The sequence below is a fragment of the Diplotaxodon limnothrissa genome, linkage group LG22 (assembly GCF_057381915.1).
Source record: "Diplotaxodon limnothrissa isolate DT_005_m linkage group LG22, D_limnothrissa_male_GT1.1, whole genome shotgun sequence".
NCBI lineage: Eukaryota > Metazoa > Chordata > Actinopteri > Cichliformes > Cichlidae > Diplotaxodon > Diplotaxodon limnothrissa.
Window position 1 is genome coordinate 18,550,048 of NC_140616.1, and position 23,578 is coordinate 18,573,625.

Genomic DNA, 23,578 nt, shown 5'->3' on the forward strand with positions numbered 1-23,578 from the left:
ATTGAGGAATTCACAAGCTTCACATTAACAATTCGCTAAATGCTTTACATTCAGCACACAACTGACAAATGTAGTAAGTTATGATGATGCTCCAAAATCCAGATGATCCAAAATGGCCAATGATTTCAACCTAAATCAGAATGTGACACAACACAACATTACACTGTCACGTCATAGCACACTGTCCTCCAATTAAGTGATGCATAGAAGAGGACTACAAGTGTACAAAAACTGCAGAATAAAATAAAACACAATGGAAATGATTACAACAGAATGCTTTATGAGATGTTGTGAACAGGCAATGGTGCATGACTTGTTCAACCGTGCAGTTCAAGTCGCCCGGTTGTTATCACCGAGTTGTAAACGTAGCTTCTGCTCTGTACTTTCGCTGGCTCTGCGGGTGAGATGATTTCCAGATGGTCCCGGGAAAGTGTTTGCCTTAGGTTACTGCAGGCCAGCCAGCTTGTGCCTTTTTCAGCTGAGAGAAAGATGGAGGTGCAGTGTGTGTGTGTGTGTGTGTGTGTGTGTGTGTGAAAGAGAGACAGAGAGAACGAGAGAGAGAGAGTGTACATAAAGTGGAGACATGGCTCACACAGCTCTACTTTTTTTTTTTTTTTTTTGGCTTCAGACATCCACACAATAGTAAACCAGGTCCTCGAGCACCCAGCTGGCTGGATTCGGTCCATGACACTCAACTGTGTGTGTAAGTGGTTCAGTGGTCAAAGGGCTCCCCAGACTAAAAAACAAAAAACTAGATCATTTATTTAGAAGATAAGAAGAATGAATGCATGTTTCTATCCCCTACTGTTAATTGCATTTTGATACCTCGCTGTGTGCCCTTTCAGCAGAAGAGGGCTCAGTGATGACTCAGTTAAAGGAGCACCTGCCAAACCTCCAACAAGCAAAAACAATGCAGAAAAATATGGTATTTACTTTGTGCATAAATTCATGAGAGCTCTCCTCATTGGTCGAAACATAGCTAGAGTTTTAATGTGGAAGTTTCTGTCACTGTTTAAGTAAAAAATCCTTTTCCCTGTCAGATGTGGAACTATATTTAGTAGCATTAGAGAACATTTTCCACGTCAATATAACAAGATTTTTGGTTTTTTTGAGATTCTGACATTTTCACTTGGGTTACATTTTACATGCAAATTGAAAATACAAATTCAAAGTATTTTCAGCATGGTATCCTAACAAAAACTCGGAATTTTAAGCACTTGGATGACGCCTCAGGGATATATTTTTAAAAGAGTAGCCTACACTGGACCGACTTACCCTTTAACTGAACTATGAAAGCTAATCGTGACTGCAATGGCTAATGATGCTGTTGAATATACATGTACTGGCATGTAAATTACGGCAGACTTGGAAAATCACCTACCTATCCAGTAATGACTAAAGGACTTTAGAAAGGAGTTTTAGGGGCTACCTCGCTTCAAGTGAAAATCCTTTAATGCCACAGACACTAAAGAAAACACTTCTGACCGGAAACTGCGTTTTCCAACCTGTTTAGGGCACACAGATGCTGGCTGCTGCCCAGTCGCCCCCACCTCCTCCTCCTCCTGCTCCCCTCCTCAGCAGCGCTTCAGTCCCGCCCATCGCCACCTGGCTCTGCTGCGCACCGCCGACTGGAGGCAGAGTGTCGCTACTCCTCTTCCCCACGCCAACGGAGAAGCAGAACACAAGGAGCCCGAGTCCGAGGGTGTGTGGATGATTTTTTTCTCACATATAAAAACTGATTTTTTTTCCGGAATCGAAACTGACGCTTAAGGGATTTCGGAGGAAAGTAAGAAGACGGGTTTAAAAAAAGAAGAAGAAGAAGAACTCAGACAGGGTGCCCCTGCGCAGTACAGCATCCTCCCTCTGCATCTGTTTCTCATCTCTCCTCCTTTGCCTCTGCGCTTTTTACAAGATTCCCGATTCTCCCACACTGCATATCCCCAGTGACTGATCACTTATTGCAAGCCGAGAGGTGCCCTTTTTCTTTCTTTTGTCGGAGTTTGAACCACATTTCTGAGCTGCTGGGAGTATACCACCAGAGCCCCTGAAAGCTGGCTGGACTGTAGTTTTCGTCTTCCCGATACAGGCGGATCATCGAGGGGACCTTGCGCGGAGTCAAAAGGACTGGAAATTATTTAGCCCTCTCACATCGACGTGCCGCATGGTGGGAATTTCTGCCTCTTTTCAGTGTAAGTGTTCTCTCTATTAATAATAATGTTAATATTTCCCAATTCACGCCTTATTGGAGTGTTTTGTGACTTCGTATGCACACGTGTGCGCCCGAATTACGAAATATATCACAAAATACTCAACACACCTAACTGAGATTTTGTTTTATTTCTACTTTGATATATATTTATATATTAATGTAAATTAAGCAGACTGCGCTGCAGTCCAAACCCCCCTAAAAATTATAATACAATAAATACATAATCGCCAGGGAGTGCATTTCTTTTTTGTTAGAGAAATGTTTTTATTGCCCGAGATTATGTGCAGATCTGTTTCACATAGAAACGGTGCGTTTGTTTTGTGCATAATCGTGTTTCATTCTAATGGGAGAAAAAGACCGAGCAATCAGCGCTGATGTGTCTCACATTACATTTATCGCTCAAAAAATTAGAGAAAGTGAAAATACTCCGGCTATTGCCTGCTAATTATCTAGAAATGTAATTAATGAAGACAGTTGGCTTTCTAGTTTGTTTAACCAGCATGCTGCTGTCTTAATAAAAAAAAAAAAAACAGCTCCCAGTTCAAGAGCTTGTGCCCAAGATGCGCAGCTGTTCTGGGGCAACAGGCAACTTAAGTTTACGGACCAAGTCTCGTCATCACCTTCGTTTCAGGTGGAGCAATCTTCACATTAAGTGTTGATCTTCGAAAGACATTACACAACGTCTTGGGAGTTTAAAAAATAAAAAGTCACAATTTTTATTATTCTCACTGCAGAAACGGAGACAAATATTACAAATATTTCCTGCAAGTAGTCAACAATAATCCTACTACTGACTACTTTATGTTTTTTGGGGGGGAGGGGGGGTTGTTTGTTTTACTTTTGCGTGAGGATTTTGAACTCAGCCTGAGCCTCTCAGTTCTGTTCAGTGTAGAGCTGCTTCTTCTAATCTTTGCCTGGGAGTCCTAGAAAGCATTTCTAGAGACTTTGCATTTCAGACTTTGAATTTGAAGTACAAAAAAAAGAAAAAAGAAAAAAAAAGGAAACATCATCCGGAGCGCTGACACAACTCTCAAACGCATCTTCTCAAACCCATGTGAAGTTTCCTTCTCCACCCGCTGCGACTTTGTCATCATCACATAACCGAAAATCTCCAAAAACGGAAAACGGATTCCTCCCCCCCCCCCCCCCCCCCCCCCTTTTTTTTTTTTTTTTTTTAATGGAGTGGCATAGGGTTGAAATTAAAGGCTTTGGGCTATATTTACTCCAGTGGGAATCTTTTCCCCCGACTGGGAAAAGAACAGACATGCGGGTTAGGGAGGGAGGCTGCTATGGCACAACATTCTGTCGATGCCCGACTGTTCTCACGGCTCAGATTAGAGAGAGAGGAAAATATCTTCTGGAAAACCATAGGGCTTTGGACATTTTTTAGGCATACCAAATGCTCCCCACACAGCATCGTACACATTTGTAGACGTCCAAGAGAGCGCTTGTTAAGTCCTGTCAAAGGCATGAAACAGAGCAGAGGTGGCTTTAGATGAGCTAAATAAGGGCGACCGGGTACAGAATGAGCAAGAGACACTGATATATACTGATCAACAAGAAAACAAAGTATGGCAGCAGTTTAAAAATGCTCCTCTCAAAGAGATATTTTATTGGGATATCATGATGCAGGTGTATCCTGTGTCTGTGAGTCTTTTAAGTCATTGAAATGAAGATTCAGGATTATTTTTCATTCTGTCTTTCTTTCTTTTAAATCCCTGTTTAGTCTAATAATTTACTGCAGTGGCGATGCCAGGTGATGTGGTTGTTCTGGCTGTCATTTATTATGCCATCAGTTGTTTGTTTCCCATCCTTTTAACACTGGGACTTCCATTAAAGTAGTGACTTGACTGAAAAGACCATTACCTGGAGTGTGTGTGTTTACAGAGATAAAGAGGGGGGGAGGGGGGTGGGGTAAATGAAAGGTAAACAAAGCTGCTGATGAGGGGAGAGTAAATGATAAGTGCTGTTTGCAGGTTATCTCTGCATTTGTGTGTGCGCGCACGTGATTGGACATGTGTGAGTGCGTGCTGCATGTGTGTGCACTGTATAAACAGGCTTGTATTAACGATAGCTGCTAAGTCTCTGCGGTCCATGCTCCCCAGCATTGCACTTCCAGGGGCCATCTGCCCAGCCACCAGCCTGCCTCACACCTGTTCTCCCTCCTCCTCCTTCCTTCCTTCCTCCTCCTCCTTCTCCTCCTCCCAGCTCTTGGGCTATAGGGTCAAATGCATCAGACCGCTGCTCACACACATGGACGGCCTTGCAAAAAATGATGGCAGCCATTTTATTCTCGCCTTCACACACAGCCAGAGAATCACACGTAGACGTACCTCTGGTTGGCAGATTGAACAAGTGATGCTGAGAAAGGCTGTGTGTGTCACATGCACACTTTCACAATGTGGCATAGATATCGTACACACACACACACATATGCACACACACTCTTTGGTTTCACTGTTTCCCCTGTTTTTTCATGTTAAGCGCTGGTAATAGCTTCCTAGCAATTTATACTGCATATTTAAATCACAGCAACAAACAATGAAGTACTGCTTTTAGAAAGAGAGAGAGAGAGATTTTTTTCATGTCTCGCACAGAGTTACACTGAGACTCCAGTGCTGCGATGTAGTTACAAAGCACTTCTTTTAAGTGTGTCACACAGACGTTTGGATGCAGTCCAGGTTTGCTATACGGTGAATAAGTGATGATGACTCAACACAGTTCATATGCTGACTGTCTCAGGTTTAATACAATCCACTTCAAAAGCAGCGCAACCCGGATCACCTGTAATTTTTTCGGCATTCTCAATTGGCTCTATCAGAGCCAGATTCTAGTATACAGAACTTAACACAAGCTCCCTCGTTTGTATACAGCCTACAGTATATGCTCTAAATTATGTATGCTCTCAAAGATTTTTGGTTGTTTGTTTATTGTATAATTCAGTGCTTAGAATAAGTGGGCTTTCCTGGCGCTACTACTACTTGGGATTTTCACATAACTGCTGTGTCAATCTAGAAGGTCTGTTCTTATCTAACTCCACGAACAACATAAAAACTTTACAGTATTCGTCATTCTTTTCACTGGGTTTTGGTGCACATTTACCACAGCTGCCGTTACTGCAGAAATGTGTATAAAGATCGAGATGGTGGAGCCTTGGACACAGATTGGAACTGAAGCAATGCAGTCAGGGGGCAACTATCAGCTGCCGAACCAGATACTAAAATCAGTGTTGCATGCACTCCTTTAAGATGTATAGATCTCTTCTGATTATTCAGAGCTGTCTGTTATCAAGTCCCAGAGTGAATTATAGTGTGCGTGCACGTGCATGGGCATGCACATACGCATGAATGCTTTTGGAGATCGATAACCCCATTGATGGTTATCAGTGAGAGGGCAGTTCTCCTCACTGCTTATTGAATTTCATCGCCCATGAAAGAGCAGCGGTGGTATAAAAAGGACTTGCAGGTAGGTGTGTTTGTGTGTGTGTGCGTGTGTGTCCGTTTGCATTGTATACGCGGCGCTTGTGTGTCCACACTCTCTTGTGCTTACAGAAGCAAGAGGTCTTTGTTTTATTGTAGCTGTGAGATGGCCTTTACAGGGTCTGATTTAATGTCAAAGTGAACGGTGAGCGCCACAAACTGATTTTATTGGCCTTGTTCGTGTTTTTACTCTGGATAACATAAGACTTATAGGTCAAGTGAAGAAGAGGCCGACAGGGAAGGGCCTCACAGTTCATAATTTTTCATGGAGGATTTTTACCTTTCTAGCATTTTTTTTAATTATTATTTTAACTTACTTTTTCACTTAGCCAGAACTGATAATAGATTGGTTCCAGAGCAAATCTAAAAGCAGCCGTGTCATGGGAGATGTAGTTTTTTCATATGTTTAGGGTAAATGGTTAGCTGTATCTATTGCACTCAGGTTTCTGGGGCTTAAAGTACACACTCAAAATAGACACATCCAGGACAATATAAACCCACACACTGTCACACATGCAGAGCGCTTCCTCAGTCCTCTGTATACAGATGCGGATTGAGTTGCTAATTAACTCTACTTTCTCTAACTGTATCGCTCACAGACAGACCTCCACACAAACAAATGCACACATATAGAACCTCTCTCTTAGGCTTCTTGTCATGATGTCTGTCCCCTTGCTCTCGCTCCCTCTCCCTTGCTCTCTCTCTCTCTTTCTCTTCCACTGTTTATTTTCCTGCCTCCATCTGGAGTCGGCTGATATTGTAATCGCCCTAATGCACATTGCCTTCCCTTCTCTCTCTCGCTCTCTCTCTCTCAGTCACACACACACACACACACACACACACACACACACTTACTCAACACACATACATACAATGTGCCATCCTGACAAGCCCCTTTTCTTATTTCAAAAGATAAGCAACTGGATGTGATTGTGTGTGTGCGTGTGAGTGTGTGTGTGCAGGTGTCTATACAGTATGTCCAATGAATACAAAAGGACATACCCACGACTGTGTTTCCCCCTACACTCTGCTAAAGGTAATGATATTGAATAGGCGCTTCTTAGTGATGTGGAGCAGCGATAAAGTGACCAAGTGAAGATGTTACCCTTTATCTCTCACCTTCTCAATATTCACCTGTCGCCCAATTTACATTTAAAGATTAAACAGAGGACCTGGTGGGCTGGGGGTGGTTTATGTCTTCTGTAAAGATTCATCTGAAAAGGAACAGAGTGTACTGTATGTAAGAGAGTCTGAACTGCCATCTCTAAGCTTTTCTTCATGATTCAGCAGAGGTTTGAGATGCTATTCGGTGGGAATGTCTACAAGCACAAACAGACACACACACACACACACAAACGCTCGCACAAATCCCGAGGACACACAGAGAGGTTTGATTGATGGGAAGTATGAGCTGTGAAGCTGTGCGATTAGGAGCCTTTTTTCTCCCCAGTTCACGAGAGGACAATTGCTGAAGAATGGACCAGTTTGCTTTGCTACCAGTCCATAAAACCTGACCATAAAAGTCGTTTTTTTGTGTATGTGTGCGTGTGTGTGTGTGTGTGTATTAGAGAAAAGAGAGAGAGAGGTGGTGGAGTGGGCCCAGACAGACAGCGCTTAAAACAAACAAACAGGCAGGCAGAAAATCAGACAAATTGACAAAGAGAGACACAAAGAAAGAGGAAGTAGATAACAAAGAGAGTGAGAAACATCATCTCACCCCTGTCACGCTTTAGCGGTTTTTATCACCTAAACTGAGGTTGCTTCCTCTGTAAAAACTTCACATTGTTAACGCTGACCTAAATGAACCCGTGAGAATAATTCTCTCTTTTTTCCTTTTCTTTTTTTGTTTTACGAAAAGGGACTTATGTAATTTACGATCACCACCTCGGCTTATCAGCTTGGATATTTGATTTACAGCTCGGTTCACTCTCATTAATTTTGATGTATGGATTTGGACAGTACATTTTATGAAAAGGGCAGCCGCTAGATTGGAGCCCTGGCTTGGTAAAAAGGAGTGTAATTAAGATCAGCAGACAGGGAGAGAGAGAGAAAGAGAGAAGTGTAGATCAATAGATGCAGACAGTGGACCCTCTGTTTTTTTCCCTCCGAGTATTGACGTGCTCAGTCAATTACATCTAGAGAGTAGAAGAGAGAAGAAGAGATGGGGATGTGGGAGGCTGTGTGTTCAAAAATGCATGTTAGCAGACAGGAGCGTGCGCGTTGTATATTGCGGTGGTCTACTCTGGTATTTGTATACAAGCGGAGGTTCAAACAGCTAGCACCAATCTACACTGTGTTTCTTTAATATTCATAATGAAATAGAATCGGCACCGGCAGAGCAATCACGTGCACGGCTGTTTTTTTGGACGTCCAGTCGCTGCCAGCCTTTTATGTCCCATGGGCAGACACAACTAAATCATTGTTTCCTCCCCTTGCTGGTTAAAATCACACCACTACAGCCAAATAATGAGGCCCTTTTCTTTTGTGCTTGAATTTGACTTGCATGATGGGTATTGTAGGAAGAGAGGGCTTCCAGCTGTTGTCAGTTAGTGTCACAGACAAACAGGGAGATGGGACAATGGGACGACGGCCGGTCGCTCCATCTGATTGTCTTGTTGTCAAACCAACAGCAGGTGCCTCAAATGATAAACGCAGAGTGTCAATTATTTCAAGGGAGGGCCATTTTAGAAATTGGTTCAAAGAGAAAGAGGGAGAGTGGCAGAAGGGACAGTGGGGGTAACATAAAAAAATGGAAGGAGCTGGTCCATTTTCTCCAAATGGGGCCAAGTAAAAAGCCCCATTTTGTTTAACTTCTAGTGCGTCCCGTCCATCCTGTCCATAAAATTTCAGTCCCTATACATGACCGCTCACTGCAGTCTAACCTTAAATGGCCCGAATCATTGCTTCATTGCTAGCTGCCGTGCTTGTTTGAACAGAAACAGAACAAAACCACAGTCGGTTTTATCTTTAAAAAAAGAAAAGTATATTTAATGGCAGTTGTGTCCACCCAAAAATTGAGAATTACACTTACAGGCTTCAACCTCACTGCTGTTTCTCTCAAAAGGGATAAAAAGTCTCTGAAAATGGAGAAAGCTCTCGCAGTTCAGTCAGACTGGGAGATTAGTTGTGAGGCTGTAGCTGTGTATCGATGAACAGATAGAGATCTGTAGAGCTCCCTCTCCTCACAAGTGTCCATGTGAATGTGTGTGTGTTTTTATATCTGCCTACAGTATAAAAACATATATCTTTTTGTCTGGCTTGCTCGCTGTCTGTAGTGTCATCTGATATACATCCATGACCCCAGCTGCTCTTATGGATTTGCGATTGACAGCCCTTTAATCAAGGCATCTGTTCCTCCCCTCTGTCGTACTCTAACCATATGGACGTGCCATCCTCAGCTGCGCATTTCATACTAGCAATAGACGATGGGTCTCCATGGTAACCGAACTCCGCTTTTAGAAATGGGCCTCACATGTGCAGGGATGTACACACATGCGTCTATATTGCAATGTACCTTGACATTTATAGTGTTTCATATCGAGTTAGTCTGCATGATTGTGGACCCCATCCCGCGGCACTCTCTGAAGTTTTATGACTCCAACAGTGTGCAGACGTGTTTGCCTTCTCTACATGATAGAGCCATTTGTGGAAGAATCCAAGCTTCTTTTTTTTTTTCCAAGACTTAAACAGCTCCAGATTGCGGCAAAACTTTTTAGTCCTGGTAACACTGAGAGCAGCACAGCACAGGAGGGAGAAAGGCTCTCACGGAGCAATGAAAATCCAAGATAGAGAGAGAGCATAAATCCATCTCCTTTTGTAAGGTACCTTTTTTTTTTTTTTTTTTTTTTTTGCAGATGTTTCAAGATGTTTGGCTCAAGTGTTGGTAATTTTTTGCCCATCTGTCTTCTCTCCTCCCCCTATGTCTCTTTATCAACATCTGGTTTTCGGTGAGGCAGGGAAACAAGTATCCTTTATAAGCCAAGGGTTCCCAGTTCCCCCTCTGCTTGTGCTATTAACTTAACCTCAACTACTGCTCTCTCTCTCTGTGCACACATATTCACATATGCTAACCATTAGAAAGTCATACCATTCAGAAAATGTAATAACTTTCAGTTAGAGGCGGAGATAAAGTATTTTAGCTTTTTTTTTTTTTTTTGTTCGCTCTTCACTTTTTCCATAGCTGCAAAGAATTCGAGGCTCTGGGTTTTTTTATGCCTCCCCTGAGGGAGGACAAATTACTGCCTAGATGTTAGTTTGAGGATGCTTTAGTGAGTGGAAAGCCCCTTCCCCTTAAGCATTTGGGTTGCACCCCTGGGTCTCCATCTGCACCTCTTCTACGCATTTATGAGTGACGAGCATAAAGCTGCTACTCAGGGTGATAGCATCAGAGATGCACTGCATCGTTTCACTTTGTAGGAATTTTATTTGAGCATGGATGCACACAAACATTTTGCCAGACACTTTAGCAGTGCAACAAAAGTACGATCTTAATTTCCTGTTTCCTCTTTGGCAGCATTAAATTGTCCACATAATAATTCACAGCTGTGCAGGGATCATGTACTGGAGTGCAGCTGCAACTTTATATTTGCTAATGTAGCTATCTCACACATAGGACTGAACTACACATATGTAAAAAAAAATTAAAAATACACAGGTGTGCGCTTGCTAAATTGGTCTCTCATAAACTCAGACAGTGAGTGGCTGAATATGCAAACAAAGACAAAGCTCAGCACCATATGGCAGGGTTGTCAATCTAAAGTGAAGGCATGCAGAGCTCTCTTTGTGTTTGTTAGGTGGTCTACAAGTTTCTTGGTGTGCGTTTGATGTGATGAGTGATATTTTTAGCGTTATGTGGCATGCCATATTAACAGGCAGCCAGACACGCACACACACACAAACACATTCGTTCGCTGCCATTCCTCGTCAGAATGAACACAACATACACGCACCATCCTTTCCCACCACATACCCTTGTCCTATTTCTCGTCATTTAGTCACTTAACAAAAGCATGCTGAGCTCATTGTTACTGCCAATTATGTTCTATTAAATCAGTGTTGTTCTTGTAACACAACACCGTCTCATAAAATTTCATGAAGTGAACATTTATACTAAAATACGGCATCAAATGCATTTTAAGACCACAGCATGCAACATTTTTACCACTTCGTCAAAATGAAAGGCGTCTCAAACTGTTAAGAAAGTAGAGCTTTGGTTATTGCCAGCCATATGTAACAAAAGAGTGTAGACAATGAAGACAAGCAACCAAGTAGGGGAGTTAAAAACTACGCGCAGCAGAACCGGAGACAATCTGCATCTGTTTCTATATTTAGATAAAACACGACTCTTTGTATTTGCCACTTTGCCCCAGGCTACATGATGCAGCGACACAAAAGCATGTACACACACATGACAGATGCCCCGAACTGCTAAAGACGCTAATGCATTAGTCGTGCACCGCCCCGGGCTTTTGCCTGGCAGGGCAATGACAAGCCCAAGTCACCAGCTGATCAAGGGTAAGGGACACACGCAGCACACGTGTACGTTCATCCTGATCCCATCATAAAAAAAGGATTACATTTCTACCTAAATGTAGCCAACATGTTTTAATAATTCAGTGCAACTCCTTAACACTTATTTCGTTGCTTTCTGTCTTTGACGATCTGTTCTGTATTTGATACTTGATATGGTGTTAATTTAAGTGGTTTTGATTCGAATGAACGAAGATGTTCACAGTCTGTCTGATCCAACCAACGTGTAACAAAACATAATAATAGTGTGTTGAAATGATTTTTGATCCTGGTTTTGGTTGCTTTTTATGTCTTGCAGACATCTGTTTGCTTGGCGCACTGAGTGTGTGTGTTTGTGTGTGTTATTTGGGTCGGGTAGTATCTTCATGGGGAATTGATTGCAAAGGATTAGAGTGTGATTACAAAAAGGGTGGGGAGCAGAGGCAGATACTGGGGTGCGAGAAAGGTGAACGGTGACAAGTGCAGCAAGGTGAAATGGGGAGAGGCAGTAGGGGAAAAATTAGATATCCATCATTTGAGGATGTAAGGTGCAGACAGTGGAAGTGTCTTTTCTAGAATAAAAATATCTACTATTTTGCTCTCTTTTGTCTAACATAGAGACAGATATATTCAAGAAATAATTATTTGAGATGAAATATTCAAAACACAGGGGCTTGGCTAATTATTGTAGACTAAATGCATTTGTTTAGGGCACGTTTCATCGGATTTGAGGCATCAGGGATAGAATAGCTGTGTTTTAGATTTTTAAAGAACACATTATTAGATGGTGAGAGTGAAGTTTTTGTGTTTGCAGATCTGATGTCACCTTGTTTGCCTGTGCCAGCTCGAGAACAAGAGTCTGAAAACAGAAAGTGGGAAACAGAGATGAGCTAGTAGGACATAGCCGTGAGTTACTTTAAACTGCTAAAGGGCCAAAGCCAGAAGCCACAGAGTCAAGCAACCGTGAGAGACGGAGGCAGTGACAGACAAAGGACAGAGAGAAATGACTCATATACAATGTTGAATAACATTTATGAGTTTCAAATTGCTTAGCTCGGATACAAGCGTCTGCTTTTAGACCTTGAGCTGCTGTTTCGTTTTTTTCTTCTTCCTCTTTTAGACAGCCAGTAATGCTAAACTGCATTTGGGGAAAAATAACACATGAAATCATTCAAGCTATATTTAACCAGCCCCTGTCAAGGAGTTCACACAGCAAGCGTTTACCACAACTGCATGTGAGCACCAGTATATACTACACACATATATATATCTGCCCTACTATAATTGAGAATTATAGTACAAGGGGGGATTGTGAGGTTAGGAGAAAATACTGCATGGTATGTGGATGTGGATGGAAGCTTGTAAAATGTGACATTCCCTGCAGCTAAGAGTACTTAGCTGAGACTGCTTTATTTCACGATAAAGAATAGTTGGTTGTGTGTGCGTGTTTTTTGTATATAACAAGAACAAAGACAAAACTGCTCTTGTGTGTGTGTGCGTGTATGCTTCGTGAGGAAAGCAATTTTGAATTTATTGCTTCGTCTCATTTGAAATGTGTGCTTTCATTCCCGCGCAGCAAATTAAATCAGAATCTGGAATATGAATATGACAGTGTAAGAAAATTCATGAATCCACCAATACCATAAAATAGCCCCTGTACTAAAGGAAAATTGATATGGTATTAATTTCCCCATGAAAGGATACACTGGTGTATACGTGACACACAGACCTGAAACAGAAGCGATCTATTTCCTTTCACCACATATCACACGGGTAATGCATGCGCGGCACAGACGGATTTAGAAGCAGAAATACGTGTAGGTTATACATTCGTGTAACGGCGTGTGGCGTCGACATCCCTCTACCCCCTAAAAACCATCAATTCAGATGACGCTGAGAGGTTTAGATTTAGGACAGTCTGTCTTTGTCTCTATCTCTCTCTAGTGTCTGAGAACAGAAGTTATGGCACACTTGTGCAAGAGGAAGCAGCAAGGACACCGTGTTTTATTTTGCCAGCCAAGCCCAGTGACTCTAGTTCACAAGTTGCAAAGGAAAAGAAAAAAAAAAGATTTCATACTTATTTAAAAAAAAAAATTTCAATTCAGCTTTAGCAAAATTGCTTTTGGTGTCTGTAATCATCATTGGAAATAAAGCAGCCCCTCCTAAGCACGACTTCCAAAGCCAAAGTCGGCTTTCTGTGCAAAAATATATTCAGCATATTTTTTTTAAGTTCAGCAGCAGCTGTATCTATCCTGCATTCCTGGCCTGTTTCTTTTTTCTCTGTTTCCTTTTTGGTTCCTGCCATTGTCTCTTTATTCTTCAGTCTTCTTTCTTCTGTCACTCCGGTGATGACAGCCACCTATGAAATGCTAAAAAAACACTTTAGTACAATCTTTCTTTTTCTTTTCACTGCACGTGTATATATGTGTGTGCGCGTGTCCTTTGACAGTTGAGAGAGCATATCTGCTCCACTTGTTGTCATGGAAACAGTGGGCGCCATGTGCATGTGTCTGTGTTTTATTGAAGAGCACCCCCACCCCACCACCTCTAGCCCCCCTCCCAAAACAGAACTGGGAGCAGGTACACATCACGACCTGCTTCTCACTCTTATGTAATTTACTTCTTCCAGTTTGTCCCCAGGGTTAATTCCCATCATTAGGTTCAGAGACCAATGCTCCTCTGGACTGACTCACTGTTTGGGGCTCCAGGCAGTTTAAGAAAGCCAGATAGGACACGTCACTTGCCAGGGTGGGTGCCAGGTCCAAAAGCCACTGATCCCATCGCCATTCTCCAATCCTGCTTCCCTCTTATATCAACCACTCCCCCATGCACCTTGCATCCCACTGTTGCTGTCCCAGCATTAATTACCTGTAAACAAGCTTTAACTTCCTTAGAGAGAAGAGTAGCAGTGTGTGTGTGTGTGTGTGTGTGTGTGTGTGTGTGTGTGTGTGTGTGTGTGTGTGTGCGTGTGTGTGTGCGCGCGCGCGCGTTTGTGTTATTTTTGTATGGGAGCAAGGCATTTATCTGAACAGCTCTACTTTCTTTCACACAGACACAAACATTGTCCCCTTTACACACATCCTGACCCCAACCAACCATCCCCACCCTTTCCCTTGCTGCTTGGGTTTGCATCCTTAAGGCTTACACACACACACACACACACACACACACACACACACACACACACACACACACACACACACACACACACAACCACCTCCTCTTCTCCCTCCCAGGTTTCTTCTGGTTCCTGACCAGCAGGGCTATCTCTGGATGGCCGGAGGTTCCTCTCATTCTGCTGGCCCATTGTGTGGCGAGCTGGGCTGGGCTCTGGGCCCCAGAGGCCGGGAGGGGAGCCAGGAATGGCCTGGTTCCTGTTTCTGTACTAGTTAAAGGAACTGTGGCACCATTTCCATTAGTCCCACATAACGGCTATGAAGCTGATTTTAGGGCTATTTTTGTAGAAACAGTCACATCCATGCAAGTTGTTTTCCTCGTTTTGGGGGAACTGTGGCTTTGATAAGGGGAATTGGGTAGCTTAATTGGATGCCTTGGGTGTTAAAATGACTTAATAACACAATTTGTTCCACAGCTGTTGCAGGACAAATCTGTGTTTTACATGTGCAAAATGCAGCCCTCAAAATGGATGGTTTTCCTCTTGAGCAGGATTTAGTGGGAGAGACACAAATAGGCAGCGATGATATATAAATCTCGCGCTGGCAGATATTTTTTTTGTTTTTAAAAAGACACCACATTTGAAATATTTCTTTATGATTTATTTTGTTTGTTTTGCATAATTAAATCAGCAAACCTCTAAACCGATGCCTTAAAAATTTGAATTCCTTGCAACAATAACAGACACAGAGAGTTGTATTTTAAAGGATAATTTGTTACCTTTGGCCCGACGCTGATTTAATCAGCAATGTCTGACCAGAGGCAGTGATCCTCGAAGAAGCCTCAAAAAGTCCTTCTCCTTTCCCCACCTGTGTATGTGGCTTAGTTGACTGCACACTGTCACTACACACACTATTAATCACACACACACACAGAGGCGTGCACACACAAACATGACCATCATGCCTAGTGGCAGCTCTCACTATGAGCAGTCCTCTCTGTGCTTGGCTCACTGTGGTGTGTTGCATGGAGTGCTACACTAGCTAGTGCACTCGGTTAATTATGACTGCCAAGCCGGGCTGTCACAATGATTCACTATGGAAAGACGTAAAGGGGGAGGAAGAGGGGGAGGAGAGGGTTGGCAGGTGTACAGATGTATCGTTAGCGCCACCTAGTGATACAGGGCGAATGAAAAGCAGCTCTTGCTGAAGAAAGACTCGAAGGAGGCTCGGTTTCGACAAACTGTTTGTCATTCTGTCTGTATTGCTATGCATTTTTCTTTCCCCTTGTTTTCTCGCTATCATCTATTCTTTTCAAGCGTCCCCTTTTTCACTTTGCTCTCCTCTTCTCTTCCCTTCCCGTCTTCTGTATTGCTCCTCAATCTTTCAGCACCCTGGCACTCCCTTTTCTTGCCTGCTTGTTTCTTATTTTTTCTCCCTGTCACCACTCCTCTTGCCGATGTCAGTTGTGGTGTCTTGTGTTCTGTTGCGACAAATCAAGTGCTCCATTCATCTCCTGTCATCCGTGCTACAGAGAACTGTAAATGTGCACTCTCTCCCCTCCTCTGTCTCCTCTCCACTTTATCATCGCCGAGCAGATCAGATTGGAACTGGGCCAAGTCACTCAGTGGAGGATAAATAGAAGGTGGCTGGGTGTGAGGATATATAGGACTGGTGGAGGTTACCCTAGCTGGAATTAAATGCCATTGTGTTTATATGGTTTGTTTGCTATAGGTCCTTGAGACACAGTGGTAAATGCATTAAGACTGCGGATTCCTGAGCCTATGTTTGCGGTGCTCTAGAAATCAAGCATCGGTGCAAAGCAACATCAGATCAGGTGTCAGTAATCTGGAGCTATTTTGTGCCTTCAGGTGAGAAAACAAAATTGGTTTGTGCACAACCATTAACAACTCTTTCGACAGTTAAGCAAGTGGTTTGGAAACGAGCAGTCGAGATTGGAAGAATTCAGCAACCCATCCACCCACCCACCCACCCACACACACACACACAGGGCCGCACACATGCATGCACCCACTGAAAAAAAGTCATTTGTTCTACCTCATTAGCATGTATTGTGGTGAGCGGGCGTAACACACTGAAAGGTGAAATGGGTCCGCCATGAATAGCACACCAGTCGGCAGAGGAGAGGGGAGGAAAAGGAGGGTGGAGGAGAATGGTGGGTGTGGAAGGCGGGGTGGGTTGAGGAGGGGGGGGGAGTGTCCAGATGGCTGGGGACCTGCCGCACACACAGGGAGCCTCTTGCTCGCTTTTTTTTTCCGCCCCTCTGCTGATTGCACCTTTTCGACTACACTCACTTTCACTCGCTCTCTTTTTGCAGTTCGCTTGCCTTTTTCTCACTTCCATCAACACACAGGCACACAAAGGCCAAGCCCATATGTAACCTCCCTTCCTCCAGAGTTGCTGCTCAGATGCAGCCGTCGTGCTCGCGCGTGCACGCGGACGCACACATCAAATATTCTCAGAGGTAATGTGTGTCCAGGAGGCAGAGAGCAGTTGAGTGCAGCTCAGTGGAGCGCCTGTTGTGGCCAACTGCACCTCTATACAAGCTGGTCGCCTTCTTTCCTTTTCTCCGCCTTCTTGTCTCTTTTAACCACCTCCTCCTGCATCCTCTACATCAATTTTTCTGGCTTCCACCTTGTCATTCGACCTTTGTTTTTCTTCAGGCGTCTCTTTATTCCTGCTTTTCTCTTCTCCTCTCAAATGGGGTGACGCGTGTATGCCGATATACGCTTAATTAAAGATATACACTCGAGTTTGTTAGATAACACTAAGTGTTCACCTTAAAGTGTGACACATTTTGGAGAGATTTCACATATCCTCTCTCTTCAGTCTGATGACTGTGGTATGACTATGTTTGATGTGCAGCATTGAAACTGTTTCTGGCGAGTTACATCAGATTGCACTAAAGCTGAGGCCATCTTTGGTCGGTTTGCGAGAGGAAGAGAACTGACGTTTGCCCTGATGTTCCCTTTCCCTTTCTTTCTGTATTATGTAGCACTGCCAGAATATCTGTTCATTTATCTTCCCATCTGTGTGTGTCTGCGTATCAGTGTGCCAGTCTGTCACTGTCTCTTTCTCTCATCCTTCTCCTCTTGATTCTCCCCCCGCAGCCACCCCACCCTCTCTCTCCCCTTCTCTCCTCTACACTTTTGACTCTTTGCCTGTGTCTCTCTCAGACTATGTGTTCCCTCTGTGTCTGGTAGAGGATCACTAATAGTCTCCACTGGGGTGTAAACTGTGTGAGGTTCTGTGTATTCTGTAGCCTGTGCAGACACACACACACACAGGCACTCCTCACATGGAGACAGCACACAAGCAGGGGTTAGTGTGCAGGGAAGACAGAAAAGGGTGTAGCAGAATGGAGGCAGAACTGTCTAGCTTATTGGTGATGGTGTACAAACATAACCATGCATTGCTCTCTGCGACTAGCTAACTCTGTTCTCTCACGCACATATCACCCTGTGCCATTAAACATGCTGACGCTGAGTGGCCAGAAGCTGTCCCGTGGGACTTTGCTTTGTATGTGTCTGTGAGAGAAAGAGATTATTTTCTGTGTGTCTCACTCCATCAACTCCGCCATTCAAGTGCACCTCATTGACTTATCATTGAGTTGGCCCTCCAAAGCCCCATTGAGTTTACCAAGTCTTCCACAAAAAAAGTCACTTCAGTTCCTTCCAATAGAACCCCTCATCACACACACATACACACACCCTTCACCCACAAAATGATATACACAGGATGGCTCCACCCCACACAAAACAGCTTTGACGCTCCATTGAAATCTCCTTAGCAAAACGGTTTCTCCTCATCAGTATTGTGTGACTAAGAAAGCCTTTTATTTGCCTGTTTTGAATTTAAGCACATATATTAACCCATATATAGAGAATGAGTCCTTATTAGCCTGCGTGGGGGAGGTGTCAGGAGGTTGCAGGAGGACACAGAAAGAAGGCTATACAGTACAGTATATGCAAGCTTACTTAAAGCCACAGTATTGACTTGTTTAATTCTTGAATGAAATAAGCCCCTGATGCTCATTCACAGACACACTCACACGCAGAGGGAGTAATTTAACTCAGCACGGTTTGTATCCCAGTTTGCGGTGCTGGTGCCACTGATGTATGTGTGTCTTTATTTTATTTGTATTTTTTTTTTTTTTACAAAAGTGTTCAAATGGCAGGGGATGCCATTATAACAAATTGGTCAGATTATGGGTATTACAAACATAGACCAATGCAAACAACCATCAGTGTCTGTCTGCAGGGTTTTGCAAAGCTTTTGTTGCAGTCAGCTGAATTATGCGTTTTGGCAAGCCTCTCGACAAAGTAGTTGTTTGGTTGCCTACGTCGGCTGCTGTTGTTACCTGCTTTTGTTGCAGATGAGGCCGTGAAAGTGGGCCTGATTCCAGGCAGTTTTGGGCAGAGGAGAACAGATGATTTGAAAAGAGGCTTTAGCATCCTGCAACACATATGAGATGATTTCATTGATGCTTTAAGCCGGTAAAATCTCATCAGGTAAAAAATCTGATCATGTAGCCTGACTGGTATGGGCTGGTGATAGTTAGGATGAGATGTCTTCCTGTTACTACTGCCGAAGCTAATCAGTACGAGTTCTCTGGTTGCAGTAACTGGAAGTGGGATATGAAGTTAAGCTCTCAACAGTGTATTGAATAAACTCAAATGCATTCTATCAATTCCTGTCTCTGAAATGAAACTTGAGCTTAGAGAGAGAGACTGGGTTTGCTAGTGCTTTTAGGGGCCACGTGTCTCCGGAGAGCTGGAGCAGCTATTGCTTTTGTTTATACGCTCCCATACTCACATCTTCTCTCTTTCATCTCGTCTTTGTCTCTGTCCTAATATAATTCTTTTTCTCTCCTCCCTTACTGGCATTTTTAGCAGCTCACTGAGGGAACATTAGTGCTTGTTGTCTTGCACTAACATTAAGGTGCTTTGTCTCTGATCCTCCCTGTTGTGGGCACGCACACGTTCACGCTCAGGCGGCGTGGGACATAAATGTAGCTAAAAGGAGGATCGTGAAAATCTGCTGCCATTTTTGTCCTTTACACTCTTGAACCTGAGACACGGTTTACGAGGCTGCGTGAATGCGAGCGCCTCTGTTAGTTCGCATGTGTGCAGATGCCTGCAAGCTGACAGGGAGTGAAAGCCCAGACATATGTTAATCAGATGTTGCGATGATGGCAGAGCAGAAGGAGCGAGCGAGAGAGGGAGAAAGAGCACTGGAGGGAGGAATGAGGGGTAAAAAGAAAGGAAAGGCTCTTAAAGACAGAGTGAGAGAGGGGAGAGAAATGAGAGCCAGCTGAAGAAGAAGGATGCGGAGAGAAGATTTCAGGAGTAGTCTGGAGAAAATGACAGGAAGTGCTGCAGTGATTAATTTTCTTACTGCTAAACCACTGCTGAGAATCGATTAGTTTAACTGAAGGGGCCCACACAATAAGTTTCAGGTCACTAAACAAAAGTGATTAATGTTTCCTGTAGGCACATGAGATATACATACTAACACACACAGTGCACAAGGAGGTGTTTTTTGTTTCTTTAGATCTTTAGTATGACATTGCTGCCCAATTTAAACCCAGGAGCACCATTTAATTGTTTGCCTTAAGGATCAGACAAATGAAGCTTAATGAAGGGCTGAACATTCACTATTAAAGCTGCTGAAATCATTTCTTTGTATTAAAAACTATATCTTCAAGTGAGCCTCCAGATATGCAGCTTCCCTTTGCACCATGGAAAGGCTGCTAACTGTTTGTTTCTACTCCCGTGAGCTGAAAACTTTATCAGTTTTAAATTTTATAAAATTCTGATAACTTCAGTTGCCAAAAGCAATAATTCAAAGCGATAAAATTAAAAGTAAAGGGGATAAGACAGAGTTTCAGTTTTATAGGTGGGATGAGTCTTATTTAACTGACAGCGCTGACACGAGTCAGTTGCTTTATTTTGTTTGAATTCAGAAGATTCTGCACACTACCCAGCTTGATGTCTGTTCTCAGATTTCATGAATCCAGTGTCCGCTGTTCATCCTAACAACAGGGCTCTAACACCTGGTTATGATTCAGCCGTAAGCACGAGCGTCGTCGGGAGCTCCGACAGCTGTTTTTGACATAGCTCGTGTATTCTGTGATGACTCTTGGGTCATGAAGGCAACTCATGAGTTGACTCATTGGACACATTTTCAACTTTGTTTGTCCTTTGTTATGTTCATGGCTATCTATTATCATATCATTTATTTGCTGGAGGTCCGTCGTTCTCTTCAAATACTGTCAACTGTTGCTAATCACCAACTAACCCTGCTGATTTTGTCCTTTGTGTTTATAGCAGTTTTCAACCAATGTTTTGGTTGAAGTAATGCCACCATTTGAAATGTGTGTGCATGATCCAGGTATAAGGAATGATAGATAGATAGATAGATAGATAGAAAGATAGATAGATAGATAGATAGATAGATAGATAGATAGATAGATAGATAGATAGATAGATAGATAGGATTTGGTGTCTAGATTGTGTGAATGGATTATTACTTTATCATGGCCTGTCCTAGTAACTGAAAATCAATTTAAAAACTGAATAACTTCATCTAATTTTTCATCTATTTTACACATGAATCGGTATTTAAATTCTACTCTGTATTGCAATGTCGACACCTTACCTGGTTGTGTGAGAACACAGGGACCATAGTGGCGAGAGAGTGAGTTGCTTAGGAAACAGAAAAGGCAGAGAAACAGGGATAAATAATTAGAGAGAAAGAGGGGGAATCCACGACGGAGAGGAGGCAAGAGCAGAGATGTGGGCCATTTTTACTCAAGAGAGTTCAGAGGGGGTCGGAGAAGCCTGCTCCAAATGGATTTTCCTTGTTTGTAATGAGGCTACTTCTTCCAGTGCATGTGGCGCTTTTGGAGGAGTTGGACGGAAAGAAGGACAGCAAGGCGAGCAGATAGAGGAGTAAGAGGGTGAAAATGGTTGGAAGTTGTAAAGAGAGGGCAGGGAGTAGGAAGCACAAGGAGGAGGGATTGCAACTGAAGGAGAAAGAGGCTGCAGAGAGAAAGAATAATAGGAGTGCAATAGTGTTCGGTCATAGATCTTTCTGATGATGTTATGCAGTTGCCAAAGGGTGGGGGGAGGGAGAGAATGGGGAGAAAGGGAGGTAGGAAAGGATAGATGGTGGGAGAAATAATCAGTTACTGCAGGTAGTGGTGACCAGTGAGAGGGAAAGAAATAAATGGAACATGGAATAGAAAGAGAGGGCAGATTTGTGACTGAAAATATTACAGCTGTTGTGCTGCAGAGGAGGAAAGGAATAGCTTGGTGGTATTCCAAATGTGAAGCTGTTAAACTGCGATGTAGAAATGTTAAGATGAATGGAACGGCATCTGGAAAATTACAGCTATTTTTCAACAAATGAGCTAATTGTCTAAATCCCTTGTGAATATACTCTGGCACAAAAAAAGGACATGCGCTGCATGTAGAGCACTTGTGTCTTTCTTTGGCCTTCATTTTCAAACAGTGGTTCAGAGGCTTTAAATGAGAAACATATGAGAGAGGTTCACCCAAGGAAAACTCTGGTAAAGACAGTGACCTGCTTTGGCTTCTCTTTGAAGTGAATTCCACAGTCCTGTGCTCATATTACCTTCCTACTTCTGTTCTCCTCCTCCTCTTTATTTCCTCTCCTCTCCCTTTTACTCTTATCAATTTAAACTGCTCTTGTCATTTCATTTCTTTCTCTACATTGGTTTTCACTCTTTTGCTCTCGTATTCATTCACTCTCCTCTGAAGAGGAACACTATGTAACAGACTGAGATTGATATTTTCTTTCTCTTGTTCTCACTTTTTTTTAGTATCTTTCTTTGATTTTACATGACTTATGTGGTGTACTGAGAGATGGTTTGTGTCCTCAGTGAAAGACTAATCCTGATTTTACTGCATTCACACTTTATTCAGTATTAGTGAATCACTTAAGGATATCTTATAGTTCCTCATCTATATATCTGATTGGCCCAGACTGCCCAACTCAAGTAAAAAACAGAGAGACTCGGTAGACTCGCTGTCTTGCTCAGTTCAACCTGAAAACAACCTGCCAAATAATGACACTTCCTAATCCTATACGTGGGGAGAAATCCAAAGAAAATACATGTCAAGTGTCAGTGCACAGGTAGCAATGACATAACGTAGGGATCTCTGGCCTGAAGAACTCATCTGATAAGACGGGGAACGATGAGAGAAAGTGTGGAAAGGAGGAAAGGGACCGCGCGTTTATGAAAGCAAAAACAAGGGCAGAGAACGAAGCAGAGGGAGAAGTCAGAGGCAGCGCACAGATGGTGAGCTGTCAGCGGCCGGCTGTGCCTGTGTGTGTGCGTGTGTGTACCTTCATATGTGTGTGCGCTGTTCATACCATGCATATTTGTGGATTCTACATAAATGTGGAGTGCATGTCTGCCCTTGCTTTCTTGTGTGCATCCATGCATGTGTGTGTGTCTGTGCGTGTCTGTGCCCTCTGAGCTGAGGAGAGGTACTGTATGTGCGCAGAGCTGTTCTTCCCAGATGGCACTGGCAAACAGACACTGCAAGGCTGGCGGAGCTGGCACGCCCACCTAGTGCACAGTTGGCACTGCCCGCCACCATGCTTTCCCCTATGTACCGGGGGCGAGAGTACCTGCTGCCAGCCGCCTAAGCTCATTGACTGGCAGGCTGTCTAACTACTGACTTTTTTCCATTGGTAAAGTTTCTCTGGCTTTGTTGGATCCCAAGAGAGCGTTCCTTTGACCCTAAATGAATGTAAAACCTCCTGGTTTTTTAGAATCCGCCATTCAGGAACAGCATTTCATGAGTATGTTACAACAGAAGCTGCAGCCAATGCAGAAACACAAAGTCAAGACATGAGGCAATATCAGACAACCTGTCACAAGAGTTCACGTCACAATTTAGGCATTTTAAATGGTTTCAGTTGCACGCTGCTGCATTCTAGTAAAGTCAGCTGTGGCAGGCAGAGCTTTCATTCATTGCATGTCTTAACTTTATTGTGCCCTGACTAAACAGCGATGTGTCTTAACACACTGCTATGATCATGCTGATCTATAGGCCTCTGCTGGCAGGTTTCCAGTACTGGAGGCTTTCCAGCTGAACGCCTTGATGTTTTCGTTGTGCGCATGAAGAAAACACGCAGAAACATACAACACTGAATAGCTACCAACATAAAAGACCATGTTAGTGCGAATGCTCGTGTGTGTGTCTGTGTTGCAG

General features: G+C 43.3%; 1 protein-coding gene across 1 annotated transcript in view; it reads left to right on the forward strand.

The window, feature by feature from the left end:
* The first annotated feature begins 1,667 nt into the window (after nucleotides 1–1,667).
* runx1t1 (RUNX1 partner transcriptional co-repressor 1) overlaps nucleotides 1,668–23,578 on the forward strand; it is a 55,264-nt gene continuing 33,353 nt past the window's right edge. The window contains exon 1 of the mRNA XM_085345765.1: nucleotides 1,668–2,189. Coding sequence (XP_085201891.1) covers nucleotides 2,162–2,189 — 28 coding nt within the window. The 5' untranslated portion in view covers nucleotides 1,668–2,161. The remainder of the gene's footprint in view (nucleotides 2,190–23,578) is intronic.